Here is a 15,780-nt window from a genome sequence, read left to right as displayed (position 1 = left end):
GTTGCCCAGGCAACCGCGGGGCGGTGGCAGCGGCGGGAAGGGCGGGACTTCCGGCGGGTGACGCGCCTGCGCTCGGCTATAAAAGACAACGGCTGCGGCGCTCCAGGCGGAACTTTCCAGAACGCTCGGGGAAAAGGCGGAGGAGCGGCGGCTGCCCGAGTTGCGCACGGCAACGCGCTCCTTTCCGCTCCCCCACACCGGCATCGGCCCTCTCACCGGTGAGCTTCAGCCTTCGGGCTTCACCTCGTCCCAAGGCTGGCGCCGTTGGCTGCGCCGGGAAGCCGGATGGAGCCGCGGTCGGGAGGCGGTTGGCTCCTCGTGGGCGGGAGGGTTGTCGATTCCTGTACCCACGATTCTCCTTCTGGAGGGCTGGTGGGGGTACGCCGGCACCCCTCGCCGGCGTGCAGCGAGTGGGCCCGAGACCCTTCCTGGAGCTTTCTCCACGCCCTATCTATCTAGCCAGGGGTCTCCAAGGACCTTCCGCCTCCGTCTTTCCCTCCGCCCGCGCTCGCTGGCGGGCGGGCGGGCTGGGGTGTGGGGGTGGGGGGGCGACCCTGTGCGCACGCGCAGAAGGAGCTAGGGGGCGAGGGGCTGCGGGAGGAGCCGGGCGGAGGCTGCGGCGTTCGCTTCTCGGGTCTCCTCCTTCGCTTTGTTGAGTGCTGGCCGCCTCCCACCCCTTTCATCCTGGGTGGGAGGGGAAAGGATGGAACCCCTAACGGTCGGCATTGAGTGCAGGGGAAAACCTAACAACGTGTAAACTACGCTGGCTTGTGGGGGCGAAGGAGGTTCGGCGGTCGAAGCAGAGGAGCTGTACGTCCTGTGACTGAGAAACAGCCTCAGGATTGAGGGGAGGGGAGCTTGCTTTCTGGAGCTGGTGTTCTTAGTTTCATAAAACACTGCCTCCCCGCGTTGTGCCCAGATGTCTTTTCTAGGAAGTGTATGATTTATCAGATTTACCAAGAATAATGACAGTGGATTGAACCTCTTAGTGCTCCTCTTCTTTACTGCCCTCTGTCGCTGGTTGGGAAGGGAAACAGGAAAAATCCAGACAATAGTCGCGTTATTATGGGAGCTTTCAGGTGGGAGAGTGGGAACCAGCTGCTATAGGAGGCTTTTGAATTATCCCCTGATAATTATTAACTTATAGTCTTAGAATTTATGGCTGAATTACCAAAGGAATTGTTACCTTCTCTGTGAAATTTAGGGAAGGTGGTGTTCTTACAATCAGGTTTCTCAGAGAACAGATTTCTATGCCTAAATTTTATTAATTAAAACTACCAGTTGAAAGTTGGCTAAAATTGAACTTTCTTATTTTAGGCTGTAGGAAATGGTGAAAGAAACCACTTATTATGATGTTTTGGGGGTCAAACCCAATGCCACCCAAGAAGAATTGAAAAAGGCTTACAGGAAACTGGCCTTGAAGTACCACCCTGATAAGAATCCAAATGAAGGAGAGAAGGCAAGTAGTACACTCATAACTTAGCTGAATAGTTCTTGCCAGGTGTACGGTATTTCCATTACAACATGAAATTGGGTATGTCTAGTGTAGTGGCTGTGCTTTGTAACAGTTGAGTTTTTTGAGTGAAATTTATCCCCCCTTTTCTGAAACAGTTTAAACAGATTTCTCAAGCTTACGAAGTGCTCTCTGATGCAAAGAAAAGGGAATTATATGACAAAGGAGGAGAGCAGGCAATTAAAGAAGGTGGAGCAGGTGGCGGTTTTGGCTCCCCCATGGACATCTTCGACATGTTTTTTGGAGGAGGAGGCAGGATGCAGAGAGAAAGGAGAGGTAAGAATGACAGTTCACATGTGGCAAATTAAAATTAGCCGTTGGTCAAAGTAAATTCTTAAGAATTCACCTACTAAATGCTTGTTTACTTGTTAGCATAATGTTGTAAATTGATTTATGCTAAGAGTTTTTAAGAATGAGATTTGATGAGACTAAAAATAGCTAAGCCAACCGAGTGCTAACAAGTGAGTGCTTCTAAAGCTCTTGGGATACATAGGATTTCTGTGATGTTATCAGGCATTAAAGGAATGAAGTATAGGAGCATAATTTTCAAAACCCTTTTCACAGATTTTATTTTATTCTCAATCCTCACACCCCCACCCCTCAGCCTCAATGGGAGGTACAGTGGCCTTACACAGTCGAAAGTGAATTACAGTTCAGAATGGTAAATTTTTGTCAAGGTTATATATAGCTATGCATCAGAGTCTTGATTGGAACACAGGTTCATTGCTTCCAAATAGCATGCTATCTGTTTAAGCTTGCTTCAGTTTTATTATATCAAAATATGTGCCATTAACATTTCATAGAAATGTGGTTTCTGGGCTGTGGAAATACTGCTTGTAGAAGTACAGTGTTCTGGTCAGAGTTAATCTTACTTTGTTCCCAGTGTAATTCATACAAACAAGGACTAATGGGTAGAGCCCATTCTAGAAGGAATGAGCAAACCACTAAATTTTCTCTGAGCTTTTTTGGATTCAGAAGGACTGGAAATCATTTATTCAGATTTTCTTAAAAGGAGAGGGGTGTATTTTATTTATTTTTAAGAAATTTACCTTAAAACAATTTTCAGTCAAGGTCAGTTGTTTGGCAAACTCTACTGTGTGGCTTAGATCAATGCAGGGTCATTTTTTTAGTGTGATATTGGAAAATATTTGCTTAAACTTAAGAAGCTTTATTTCTTCCCTATACTGTAAACTCTATAAGGCTAAAGTAAGAAGGGCAGTTTTCAGCCTGCCAGAACCAATTACATGGAACGGTATTTGTGATGCAGAACAGAAAAGTGGATCTAGGAACAGGTTATAGTTGATGGCACTTCACTCTCGATTGGTAACTAAAAATGTTCATTAGACATGTTCTGCAGATAGGAAGTTCAAGAGCTTTCACTTAAGCATAAGGCAGTATTTCATGGTAAATAAAGTCCTTCTGGGAGAATCACTAGCTAGGAACTTACTACGTATGGGCAGGTGACTACATTTCTGTAACCTCTGTTCTTAGATGATCTCCACCTTCTACTTCCCATTCCTAGATGAGATATGTCGCTCTTTTGTAGCCACTGGCCACATCAAATTTAGATCACTGCAAAGAAAAATAAAAATTTAGTTACTTAGTCTGCAGTAGCCGTAATTATATGCTCGATAGCCATGTGTGACTGCTGGCTCTTGTGTTAGCTAGCACAAGATACCAAACATCTCCATCACTGCAGAAAGTTCTATTGGACAGCACTATGGTAAAGGATGAGAAATCTAGCCTTTTTTGGGGGGAGGCTGTGTTGGATTTGTTGCTGTGCGCGTGGGCTTTCTCTAGTTGCAGTGAGCAGGGGCTACTCATCGTTCTGGTGTGCGGCCTTCTCATTGTGGTGGCTTCTCTTGTGGTGTGCGGGCTCAGTAGTTGTGGCCCACGGGCTTAGTCGCTCCACGGCATGTGGGATCTTCCTGGGCCAGGGCTCGAACCTGTGTCCCCTGCATTAGTGGACGGATTCTTAAACCACTGTGCCACCAGGGAAGCCCGAGAAATCTAGCCTTTAAACAGTGCTGAATAAATATGTCAGCTTCCCTGGGCAAACTTGATTAGTTTTTGGAATTTAGTGTGCTGAAGAATTTTTGGATGATGTAATTGGTCATGTTACTCAATATAATAAGTGAACAATTCAAAGAATATATTAGGACAGAAAAGCAGTTTGGGTTAATTTACTGTGAAATGTGTCTGTTTAAATAACGTGAGTTTTCTCAAGTGATTTTTGCAGTTAACATTTTTGATTGCCGTAAAATGTAGGATGGCTGTAACTACGTCCTTATACAAATTGCTTAATCTCATTGGATGTTTCTTATTTGAAATTACACCACAGTTAGAGGATTATGTGTGTACCCTTGTAGGGCTCATCTTCATTACCCTTTACCGTTTTTATAGTACAGAACACAAGATTCAGCATCTTAGATTTTTAATGTGCAATGTTTTGTTCTAGGTAAAAATGTTGTGCATCAACTCACAGTAACCTTAGAAGATTTATATAATGGTGCAACAAGAAAACTAGCTCTGCAAAAGAATGTGATTTGTGACAAATGTGAAGGTATGTCTTAACATTCGTAATATAATTGAAAATGGAACTGAAGCCATTCTGGATATATAAAACTGACATATTGCACTAATTCTGAAGAGTGCCAGTACGAAAACCACCTGAATCCACTTCCTAGAGAAATATTAGCAAATTATCAGCACTTTTATATGTGTATTTTGAATGCAAGTGGGACTGATCTAATTTGGTGTCTGTTTTTCTCAACACTGTTCAGAGATGAGTCTTTCCTATCCTCTCTAGAACTTCAGAGGCATTCCAATGGCTTCATAATCTGTAATATGATTTGACAGTATCCTCTTTTGGGGTATCAGCTGTTAGATTATTGGCTATGAACCTCTAAGGTGTTTTTTTAATAAATACAAGTTATTTGTTGGAAATATGGTATTTTCTAAAGAGAATGAACTCTAAAATGTTCTCATCTCACAGTTAAAGTAGCCTTTTAAGAATTGTGCTTTGGGGGCTTCCCTGGTGGCACAGTGGTTAAGAATCCGCCTGCCAATCCAGGGGACACGGGTTCGAGCCCTGGTCCGGGAAGATCCCACGTGCCATGGAGCAGCTAAGCCCGTGTACCACAACTACTGAGCCTGCGCTCTAGAGCCCAAGAGCCACAACTGCTGAGCCCATGAGCCGCAACTACTGAAGCCCGCGCGCCTAGAGCCTGTGCTCCGCAACAAGAGAAGCCACCACAATGAGGAGCCCGCGCCCCGTGACGAAGACCCAACGCAGCCATGAATGAATGAGTGAATGAATGAATGAACTGTGCTTTGGGAGCACATGTTTAAAATCTAGAATTCTGAAATGGCTCCTTGGGAAAATAGCAGTCAAGATGTTTATAGATAACTGAAGCTGATTGTGGCGATATTTTATCAGATAAAAAGGCTGAATTGTAGATTCTTATAGCGGCATTCCATCAGACCTTGAAAATATTAATGAAGTGGAGTGTTTAGGAACTGTCTCATTAAAACATTCGTCACCATGTCCAGTACTAAATTCAAACATAATTTCTTTTTGAACTATTTAGGCCGAGGTGGTAAGAAAGGAGCAGTAGAGTGCTGTCCCAATTGCCGAGGTACTGGAATGCAAATAAGAATTCATCAGATAGGACCTGGAATGGTTCAGCAAATTCAGTCTGTCTGCATGGAGTGCCAGGGCCATGGGGAGCGGATCAGTCCTAAAGATAGATGTAAAAGCTGCAATGGAAGGAAGATAGTTCGAGAGAAGAAAATTCTAGAAGTTCATATTGACAAAGGTGAGTTCTGAGCCACTTTCTATTTTCAATTCTTGAGTGCTGTTGCAAATTATATTAACGTTACATTTTATAGTGGTTTAAAACTACTGTTGGAGTGAGGAATAGGTATATTTTGATTTATTAACTTATTTGTAAGAACTTAGACTATTAGACTATGAATGTTACTTTCTAATGGTTTTTACAGATTATGTAAACATACTTCAGTTTCTGTCTCGGCTTATAACTTAAAATTTTCTTTAAATATTATTAGGATTTACTTTATTTTGCCAATTCCTTAATTTTGACAGTTTATTTAAAAATGCTTTAAAATGTATTACAGCAGTACAAACTCATTGTAGAAATTTTAGAAATGTGTATAGCCCCAGAATAAATGGTGCTTCTTACTCTGAAATAATCAGTATGGCTGGCTCTTTCAGACTTTGCTCTTTTAAAATGAAACTATTATTAGAAAATATACACCTACATTAACTTAAGCTCCTGAAATAGTATTCACCCATGTGAATCATGGTACCTCCCCTCCCTCCATTTTTTCCCCTTAATTGGTCCCTGTTTAGTAGGGTTTGAATTTCTCTCTGGTAAGATTTCCCCCTTGCTACCAACAGTATGTACTCAGGAGGGCATTAGTAGTAAGTGAAGCCATTTATGAATGCTGCACTTGCCCGTTTTTTTGGCTACACTGCAGCCTATGGGATCTTAGTTCCCCAACCAGGGATTGAACCTGTGCCCCATGCAATGGAAGCGTGGTGCATTAACCACTGGACCTCCAGGGAAGTCCCTGCCCATACTCTTAACATTAATGGAACAACCAGCAAAACTTAGCTGAGTTTAATTGCTTCACTAGTGTAGTGAGACAGTTACTTTGCCTTGTGAATGATTAAAGACAGATTGTTGGGCTTCCCTGGTGGCACAGTGGTTAAGAATCAGCCTGCCAATGCAGGGGGCACAGGTTTGAGCCCTGGTCCTGGAAGATCCCACATGCCGCGGAGCAGCTAAGCCCGTGCGCCACAACTACTGAGACTGCGCTCTACAGCCTTCGAGCCACGACTACTGAAGCCCAATTGCCTTGAGCCCGTGCTCCGCAACAAGAGAAGCCACAACAATGAGAGGCCCGTGCGCCACAACTAGAGAAAACCTGCGCACAGTAATGAAGACCCAATGCAGCCAAAAATAAATAAAATAAATAAATTTTTAAAAAATGTTTACTTTTGTCAGTGATATTTTGATATTTTGGTTTAAGTCCTTCTCTTTTTAGAGGTATATGTTGAAGTATTTGGGTTAATTGGTATGTCTGGATTTTAATTGAAATATATGCAGGGAATGTGGATGGAGGTGTGTAATAACATGAAAATAGTAGTCATGAGCTGGTAATTACTGGATCTATATTGATGGATATATAGGGACTTCTTGTACTGTTGGCTACTTTATGTAAGTTTAATACTTTCCACAATACAAAGTGAAACAAAGTTGCTCTTGTTGGGTGACCTCAGTGATCATTGGTTCAGGAAATCTGGCACTACTGCTGTAGAGAAATCATCTGCAAACACATGAGTTCTGTTTAGAGAGGTGTTAGTTGGCTTAAGTAATCCCTTACTGAACTAAGGTGCATGGGCCAGAGGGAAGAAATCTCAGTAAATGTGTTGGCCTTTAAGAAGCGTCTGCCTGTTGGATGGACTTCCCTGGTGGCGCAATGGTTAAGAATCCGCCTGCCGGGGCCTCCCTGGTGGCGCAGTGGTTGAGAGTCCGCCTGCCGATGCAGGGGATACGGGTTCGTGCCCCGGTCTGGGAGGATCCCATATGCCGCGGAGCGGCTGGGCCCGTGAGCCATGGCCGCTGGGCCTGCGCGTCCGGAGCCTGTGCTCCGCAACGGGAGAGGCCACAACAGTGAGAGGCCCGCATACCGCAAAAAGAAAAAAAAAAAAAAAAAAAAAAGAATCCGCCTGCCAGTGCAGGGGACACGGATTCAAGCCCTGGTCCGGGAAGATCCCACATGCCGCGGAGTAACTAGGCCCATGTACCACAACTGCTGAGCCTGCACTCTAGAGCCCACGAGCCACAACTACTGAGCCTGCATGCTGCAACTACTGAAGCCCACGCACCTAGAGCCCGTGCTCCGCAACAAGAGAAGCCTGCACACCGCAACAAAGAGTGGCCCCTGCTTACCACAGCTAGAGAAAGCCCGCGCAGCAACAAAGACCCAAAGCAGCCAAAAATAAAATTAATTTTTTAAGCGTTTGCCTATTGGAAAAACTTCTTTATTTTTGACACTAATAACCACGTGGTCTGAAAGTACCCAACCGTAATTATCCTCTTTTTAAAAAAAAAAAAAAGAGGACTAAAATCATTCACTATAAATATTACATATTTTTTTAATTCTTAGATTTTATATTACTAATACAATAGAAGGAAGAATGTCTGACTTATGCTTCTGTTAGATTTAATAGAAATGATTTGACGTAAGTTTTTTTAAAGTGATGAAATAGTTAAAAACATTTATGGTTATAATGTTTGGCAGTCACTGATTTGGTGCCAGCATAGACCTTTTTCTTTAGTCCTCACAAGAGCCCTGGTGGAGGACATAGGTCTCTGTGGGAAAGTTGATACTTAGGAAGGTTATGCAATTTGCCTCCCCAGGGTAATCTGGCCTAGTAGTAAATAGCAGCTCTGAGATTCGAAGCCTGACTTGTTTGCCTCTAGAATTTGTGTTCTCCACTATGATAGCTTTCTTCAGTAAGAAATTGGACTGATCTATTAAGCGTGTGGGCATTTTTGGTAAATTCTGTAAAACTTCAGCATCCGCAAAGACTTGAACATTTTTTTCATGCACAAACGTGCATTTGTGTTTCAGTAGAGATTCTGACCTTACTTAGATGTTAAGAGTGTAAAATTAGCCTTTTGTTTTTAGGCATGAAAGATGGCCAGAAGATAACATTCCATGGTGAAGGAGACCAAGAACCAGGACTGGAGCCAGGAGATATTATCATCGTTTTAGATCAGAAGGACCATGCTGTTTTTACTCGGTAAAAACTTTTATCAAATACTCAAACCGACATCTTGCATATTTGGGTTTGTTTTTTTTTCCTCAAATATAAATGAGCTTTTTCATTACTTTTGGAATACATTTCCTAGAAATAACCTAGAAAAGTATAGCAGAAAAGTTAGACTATATGTGTCTTTTATAAATGATTGTTAATCATTAATGTTTCAATCATAGAAGAAGCTAAAGACAAAAATCTTTTTTTTTTTTTTTTTTTTGGTCTAAATTTAGGTAAATTGTCGCCTAATTTGGATTTTGAAGGATATACTTCAGTTAGGAGATGTGTTGTATAAGTATAAATACAGTAGGGGAAACATCCCTAGATAAAACTTGGCCCCCAATTTTTTTTTATAAGCAGTTAGTTTTGAAATAAGTAGCCTAAAGCTTTCACCAGTTTCTTCAATCCTGAGTTCATGGTAAATTGGGTTGCTTTTAATTTTAAATAAATGTCCAAAATCATCTGTGTAAGAAGCTGTAATATATTCATGTCTATTGTTATGAAATAATTTTGTGTTTATGATAAATTTATAGTGATGCACAAGAAAGTCAACAGTGTTAAATAATGTATCAATGGCTAATTTTAAAACATTAGACTGGAGTAGGGTTCCAGTAAGTCTGTTGGGAATGACATCTGAAGGAACAGGTTTTAGATTAATAGTGTCTCAAGAATAATGGGAAGTGCTATCGAGCTCAGAATTTTGATGCTATCATTTGAGGTGAATCCTCAACAGGAGTATTTCTGGAGAGTATTCTGCCTGATGAAAAGATTTCATTAATATGAATTGGAAAAGAAAATAAGCATGAGGAGGAAGAAGTGGGTTGTTATTAAATATAAAAAATAGTGTTCATACTGTGCAGGCACTATATTACTTAATTCATGTACATCAGTAAATTACTACCCCTTGAAATTGGCCATATACCTTTTATTTAATTTCATAGACCCTAACTTATCCAGGACCCAGCCTGAGGTTTGTTCCACTGCCTAGAGTGTGTGGAGGGATTCTGAAGCCTTGTCCAGGAAACTGCTGGCAGTTTCCATATGTTTGCTGTACCCAGTTCTCAGCTCTTAAGAATGCGGAAGAGGCCTTCCTCACCTTCTGAGATGGCCCACACTCTGTGGAGTATGTTTCTCTCTAAATCCACTTCATACCTGTCAAAAAGAAACAAACAAAAAAGAATGGGGAAGAAAGGGCATCTTTTGAAAGATACCATTTGTTCATAAGAGAACAGAATTGCCTATTTTGGTAGTTGTAATCATTGCTGGTTTGAAGGTCTAAGTATATGCCGTATTTACGTTGTACAGACGAGGAGAAGACCTTTTCATGTGTATGGACATACAGCTGGTTGAGGCATTGTGTGGCTTCCAAAAGCCAATATCTACTCTTGACAACCGAACCATAGTCATCACTTCTCATCCAGGTACAGTAACTAGATGAGCGTCTGTTTCTATTCTAGTGTTTTCATTGTCTGCTCATAGCTAGTATAGCCACGGAGGAAAGTGGCATTTAAGTTGCTCGGTACATGTCTGTCCTTGAGCTGAGCTGAAATCGTGCATTGTTGGCTCTCTTGTAAGCCCTTAGAAAACCTATAAATGAAAGGTATCAGCATCGTTTCATATAAATTTACCCCTATCAATGAGCTAGGACATTGCTCTGTTCTTTATTTTCCCTGCCTCGTAAAAGTGTGACTGTACTTAAGGAATTTGGCTTCAATGTTTTTAGGTCAGATTGTCAAGCATGGAGATATCAAGTGTGTGCTAAATGAAGGCATGCCAATTTACCGTAGACCATATGAAAAGGGTCGCCTAATCATTGAATTTAAGGTAAGCTATACAGTACTGTAGGAATGTTTGAGGATGATTAGTTTATTAAAATTCAGTAGCAGTTAGTTTCTGAATGGCCAGAAACCAAGTTTATATTCTCCCTTGTCTAGATCTAATGTTACTCTTGTTATGTTGAACATTTTTTGTTAACAAGTTGGTATTGGTTTGTTTGCATCATTATTGTCTATTTAAAGATGGGGGGGTGGCAAGTGGGTAATTTACTAATGAAAGGCTATAACTGGAATCTTAAAGTTCAACAGAAGCATGTTAGCTGGTGTGGATTTTTGGCAAAATACTGCAATGCTCTGGTTCTTAAAGTAACCCAACCATTTCCCTCAATCTTGAGTGGCCTCAGACCCACAAATTTAACATTTATTAAAAACATCTTTGGGTGGGACTATCTTTGAGTAACAATAGCTTTGTTTAAATTATCCATTAGAAGGAATGAGAATGTGTTTTAGGATGGGTTCTCCTATTAAAATGTATTTGCTGAATAGAAGTGATCATTACAGTGTAGTTTTATTAGGATCTTTTTTTTTAAGGCCTTACCTTGAACTCTAATTCAAAATAGTAGATGATATATGCCTTCTTAGAACATGTGTTCTAACCTGGGATTGGCAGATTTACCAAAAGATTGTGTGGTTTCATGTTTTTTTCCTGGGGAAAATGGGTCAATGGTATTTGTCTAAGGAGCTAAGGATGAAGTGTCATTTAAACTTAAAGTAGAAATTTCTTAATTATAGGTAAACTTTCCTGAGAATGGCTTTCTCTCCCCGGATAAACTCTCTTTGCTGGAAAAACTCCTACCTGAGAGGAAGGAAGTAGAAGAGACTGATGAAATGGACCAGGTAGAACTAGTGGACTTTGATCCAAATCAGGAAAGACGGCGCCATTACAATGGAGAAGCATATGAGGATGATGAACATCATCCTCGAGGTGGTGTTCAGTGTCAGACCTCCTAATGGGGCCAGTGAATAACACTCACTGCTGGCATTTTATTTGCAGTAGTGGTTGAGTGAAGGACTATAATCATAATATGCTCACTTCTTGCTATTGTTTGTTTTAATATTCAACTATAGTAGTGTTTTAAAAGTTAAATGAAGAATAAACTCGAATATAAAAGCTCTGACTTTGCCCTGTATGTATGATGACTTCAGTGTGCAAGATAAGTTTAATACTTGTAAAAACTACTTAAAAAAATTACCCCTAGCATTTGTTAGGCCATACTTTGTAATTGATTTCAGCTATGTACATGGAGTAGCTTAGACTGAAATGCCAGGTATATGTATTGGCTTCAGTGTATGACCCTTAATTGTTAAGCTATGAAGTTAAAACTGTATTTAACTGGCAGTCAGACAAAGAATTTGTAGAGAAGTGTTGGTCTGTATAGTGGTATTAAGTGGGATTCATTGTGATGCCTCTGCATTTATTCTGTTGCCTCAACGGTTACCTGAAGATGGCATGCTGTATAATTTAGCTTGTGGTATCAGTGATAGAAATGATACCTTTCTAAAGAAGGGGTTTATCATATAACATGCTGCTTCTTAAGGGCTTGCACTTGTAGAATTGCATTCCCTTCTGCTGTGCCATCTTTTTTTAATATATCTAGCTATTGGTCCTGGTTACTTTTTTTTTTCTTCCTTCTCTTTGGACCACAGTAAGCCTTAGAGTAGTCACTTCTGGAGCAGGGTAACTTAGAGGTTAGAGTGATGAGAAGTAATTTGCATGTATGAGTTAGGAAGGTGATTTGCAGGTATGTTACAGACTTACTTTAAACCATTTAACTTATGCTCCAAAGTAACTGTAATTTAATGTTGGTAGAATAGCACATTATGAATAGCTTTAATTGTATGTTTAAAGTCATATGTTCACAAGCTTAAATCTGGATATCAGAATTTAAGCAATTCTTGAAATGTATGAATGTCTCCTTAATATACTGATTCAAAAGCATGTCCAATGTGTCACCACAGGCTTTTTTTTCCCAGGTTGAAGTATTGGCTTTTCACTAAGATACATAATTTTTCATTTAACTAAAGTGAGTAATACCAAAAAATACTATTTAACCATAGTTAAATGTTTAATATTAAACAAGGGTGGGGAATGAAAGTGGAGAGGTGAGTAATGAGCAAAAGAAGGGGGCTTTAAAATCTTTGCAAACACTGAAGTGAGAATGTGAGAGCTTACTGTTGATTCTGCTCAGATTCTGTATCTCATTGTAATCAGGAGGCTTAAAACATTTCTAACCTGGAAGTAACCCACAGCTTAAGTTCCCCTCAGAACACTTGAGTTAGAAAGAAGAGACTGAAACTTGGTGTAAAGTGCATCATTTCCCAAACCTTCAGGTTTCTTGTCATAGTGACAGTTTTAATTGATAGCCTCTCCACATCATTCTTGGGTTCTTTTTTAATTTGTGGCCAGACAGCTACCTTCATTTGGATAGTGAAGCAGGTGTCCAGGAAAGGAAAACAAACCAAAATACTAAACATAGTGGTTCAACACATTTTAGTTTTCACTGGATTTATATTGAGAGTCTAAATTCTACAATAAACTTATATTGTAACACATTGAAGAATACTTTCAGGCATTTTAAAAATTAAAAAAATCCTTACTGAGGTTTTCAATATTATTAGTCATGAGGGAAATAAAATGAAAATCACAGTGAGATACAAAACTGCACACCTAGTAGTCCAAAATCTAATCCCAAATGGTGGAAACAAGTGAGAATATGGAGAAACTAGAACCCTGTACCTTGTTGGTGAAAATGTAGAACAGTGCAGTTTCTGTAAGCAGCTCCTCAAAAAGCCAAACGTGGAATTCACTGTATGACCCGGTACTTCCATTCCTTGACTCAGAAACATTGTGTGCCAATGTTTATCATATCATTATTCACAATAGCAGAAGAGGAAACAAGCCATGTGTCTTAACAGATGGATAAACAAAATGTGTTATTTGTATGTATGACAGAAAAGGACTTCATTTATATGAAATATTTAGGCAAATTCGTAGAGGCACAGATTACCAAGGGCTGGGAGGAAGAGGAACGGTAAGTTAGTGTGTGCTTAATTGTTTTTGTTTGGGGTGATCAAAGTTTTGAAAGTGATGGTTGCACAAGAGTTGATACAATTAATGCTACTGAATTGTATACTTAAATGGTTGAGAGTAAGCTTTACTTTTGTTTCACCACAGTAAAAAAAAAAAAAAAAAATCCTTGATAGAAGAAGAAAATAGTTACAACCTGGAGAGGCAGAAACTGACAAGTTTGTATTCTGTATTAAAAAAAAAAAAATTCTTGTTAGAACTCTGGCCAAGGTCATCACAGAAATACAAGTGCATCCATGGAAGTGTGTAGTTCCATCGCCCCAGCACTAATGCTTTGTGATGCCTCCCCTGTCTGTTCATACTTGGAGGGAATAAAACTAGAAGCTGATTATGTCCCATGAGGGTCCTAGTGGAACACGGTGGCAGATTTTCCCTTGTGAAATTAGCATCACATTTTTTCTCCATATACTACTGCCTCTCAACCTTGGCTACAATTGGAGTTACCTCGGAAGCTTTAAAACATGATTTGAGTCTCACCCTCTGGGTATTTTGGTGTAGTTGAACTGGGTGTAGCCTAAGCAAAAGGATGGTTACATATAGCCAAGGCTCTACACCAGCACCATGGGGACATAGTTATATTAATCACCAGAACAGTAATGCCATTAATTGTTAGAATTGCTGTGGAGGGTCAAACAATGGCAGCCCTTAACTACTGCAAGTTTGTTTCAGGCCAAGGCTGCTTCCCATCTTAGACATACACTATGGTAATTTTCTCTCTTTTGAAGTACTGTGGGAAAATGAAGCATAGGCTCTAAAAGCACAGTGAATGAAAAATGCTAGCAAGTTATAGCAGTAAAGATGCTCTTTCAAGGGTTTCTGAAGTCTTGTACCTTTATCACTTAATTTGGTTATCGACGCAACCTTCTTGAGACCAACAGAACAAGAATTGAAACACCTACCTTACAGTTGATGAAAACGACCTCTTCTACTTACTGGTTCTCAAATCTGAGCATGCTTGCTGAGCCCCACTGGACTTGGATTCTGTAGGCCTAGGGTAGGACCTGAGAGACTTGCCATTCAAACAAGTTACCAGGTGACTTGGCCCACGTAAAAGAAATGACAGCAAGACTGGAATCCAGATTCTTGTAATTCGGTGCTTTTTCTACTCATGTCTGCCTTTGTGGGGTTTCGATAAGTCTTAACAGAATGTGGAAAAACTGACTTTCAAAGAGTAAAGAAATTGAGTTTTAGAATCCCACCTCAGTCAGCTGCACTCCAGGAGCAATGTATGGAATCTTGGAATCTGTTTCATGTGATAGGACTCAGAATAGGCTGGAGCTCATAAAGCAGTTCTGAGAATTAAATAACGCTGCTTACATAGTAAGGAAGGGCTCAATAAATGCTATTAATGGTAGTAATACAAGCCAAAAAATAACTAGTGGAGAACACACTGAGTTGTACCTGAGACTTGTATTTAAAAGAAAAAAAAAATTTTTTTTGGTGTGGAATACCAGGTCATTCAGCAGCTCAGTGGGGGATGGGACAACTCACGGTAACTTTAATGCCATGTATTCTGAGTTTTAAGTGCTAGAGGAGTATCAGTTAAATACTTGCAGCCCACTTGCATGGGTGGGCTTCAGCAACAGAGCAGCTGTCTTAAGAACCAAGGGGGGCGGAGGGGCAAGGGCTCAGGATGCCTGCCGCGTTCCCCTGCTGCACAGCCACACCAAACCCGGCGCACCCCACCCCAGAGTTTGGGCAGCACACCCTCCACCACTTCTCCCAGAGTGGAAGTGTTGGGCAGTTGCCGTGGTGTCCAGGAGCCAGACAGCCCTTCTCCCACCTCTGCCTCTTACCCCGGGGCTCCCTCCGCCTTTTGTACTGGAGATGGCCATGGGGGCTAAAAGGAAAAAAAACTAGGCGTGGAGTAAGGGAAGCTCATTTCCACTTTTAAACAAAACAACACTTCTTAGGTTTGTGCAAAATGAAGTTGTGGGCAGATACACAAACATGGGTGACCTGGGAAAAGAAGAAAATTCATTTTTTCCATTTTTTGTTTACTTGTTACACCAATGCACTACTTCATTAAAAAAGAAAATATACTTAATTGGCTCTCAGTCCAGTCCTCTCCTCTTTGCCTGGTCTCCCCAGACCCTACCATATGTCTAGCACATGCTTGCAGCTATGGCACACTGCAGTGCTCCTAGGATCACCAAAGCCCTTTACCTTCAGCTCCTGTTGGTCCTTTTATGGTCAACTCCAGAAAGCCTTTCCTAACCCATTAGGTCCGGATCATCAGAAAAACAACTCCAGATTTTCAGTTATCCCACTATTTTAATTAACCCTGTTAACTTGTTTTTCTCCCCTATGCTGTGACAGAAACTAGTGTTTTTAACCATCCTGAGCACTAGGTGCAGGAGCAGAAGAGGGGTTTGTTTGCTAAAAATTCCTAGAAAGAATTAAGTGTACATGTGCTGAAAAGATTCTTGCTCTCCATGAGCCTTGGCACAAAGTGTGCATCTCACAACTGCCAGTTCACGAGGTCATGCGCTAA

General features: G+C 40.8%; 1 protein-coding gene across 1 annotated transcript; it reads left to right on the top strand.

Moving 5' to 3' along the window:
* The first annotated feature begins 93 nt into the window (after nt 1–93).
* DNAJA1 (DnaJ heat shock protein family (Hsp40) member A1) lies at nt 94–11,316 on the top strand. Its single transcript, XM_060101846.1, has 9 exons — nt 94–218; nt 1,318–1,459; nt 1,612–1,789; nt 3,972–4,076; nt 5,104–5,331; nt 8,234–8,348; nt 9,669–9,784; nt 10,087–10,187; nt 10,931–11,316. The coding sequence occupies exons 2-9, from the start codon at nt 1,328–1,330 to the stop codon at nt 11,147–11,149; spliced, it is 1,194 nt and encodes a 397-aa protein (XP_059957829.1). The 5' UTR covers nt 94–218; nt 1,318–1,327; the 3' UTR covers nt 11,150–11,316.
* Nucleotides 11,317–15,780: the final 4,464 nt, after the last annotated feature.

Source organism: Mesoplodon densirostris, chromosome 6 (genome assembly GCF_025265405.1).
Source record: "Mesoplodon densirostris isolate mMesDen1 chromosome 6, mMesDen1 primary haplotype, whole genome shotgun sequence".
NCBI lineage: Eukaryota > Metazoa > Chordata > Mammalia > Artiodactyla > Ziphiidae > Mesoplodon > Mesoplodon densirostris.
The sequence above is the reverse complement of the archived record's forward strand: the minus strand, read 5'-3'. Positions and strand labels throughout refer to the sequence as shown.

Excerpts from the sequence above, each read along its gene's own strand:
- DNAJA1 (XM_060101846.1), top strand. The coding sequence starts at position 1,328 with ATGGTGAAAGAAACCACTTATTATGATGTTTTGGGGGTCAAACCCAAT. Across the intron at positions 5,332-8,233 it reads AGAAGTTCATATTGACAAAG|GCATGAAAGATGGCCAGAAG; the intron begins GTGAGTTCTGAG and ends TTTTGTTTTTAG. Across the intron at positions 8,349-9,668 it reads GACCATGCTGTTTTTACTCG|ACGAGGAGAAGACCTTTTCA; the intron begins GTAAAAACTTTT and ends TACGTTGTACAG.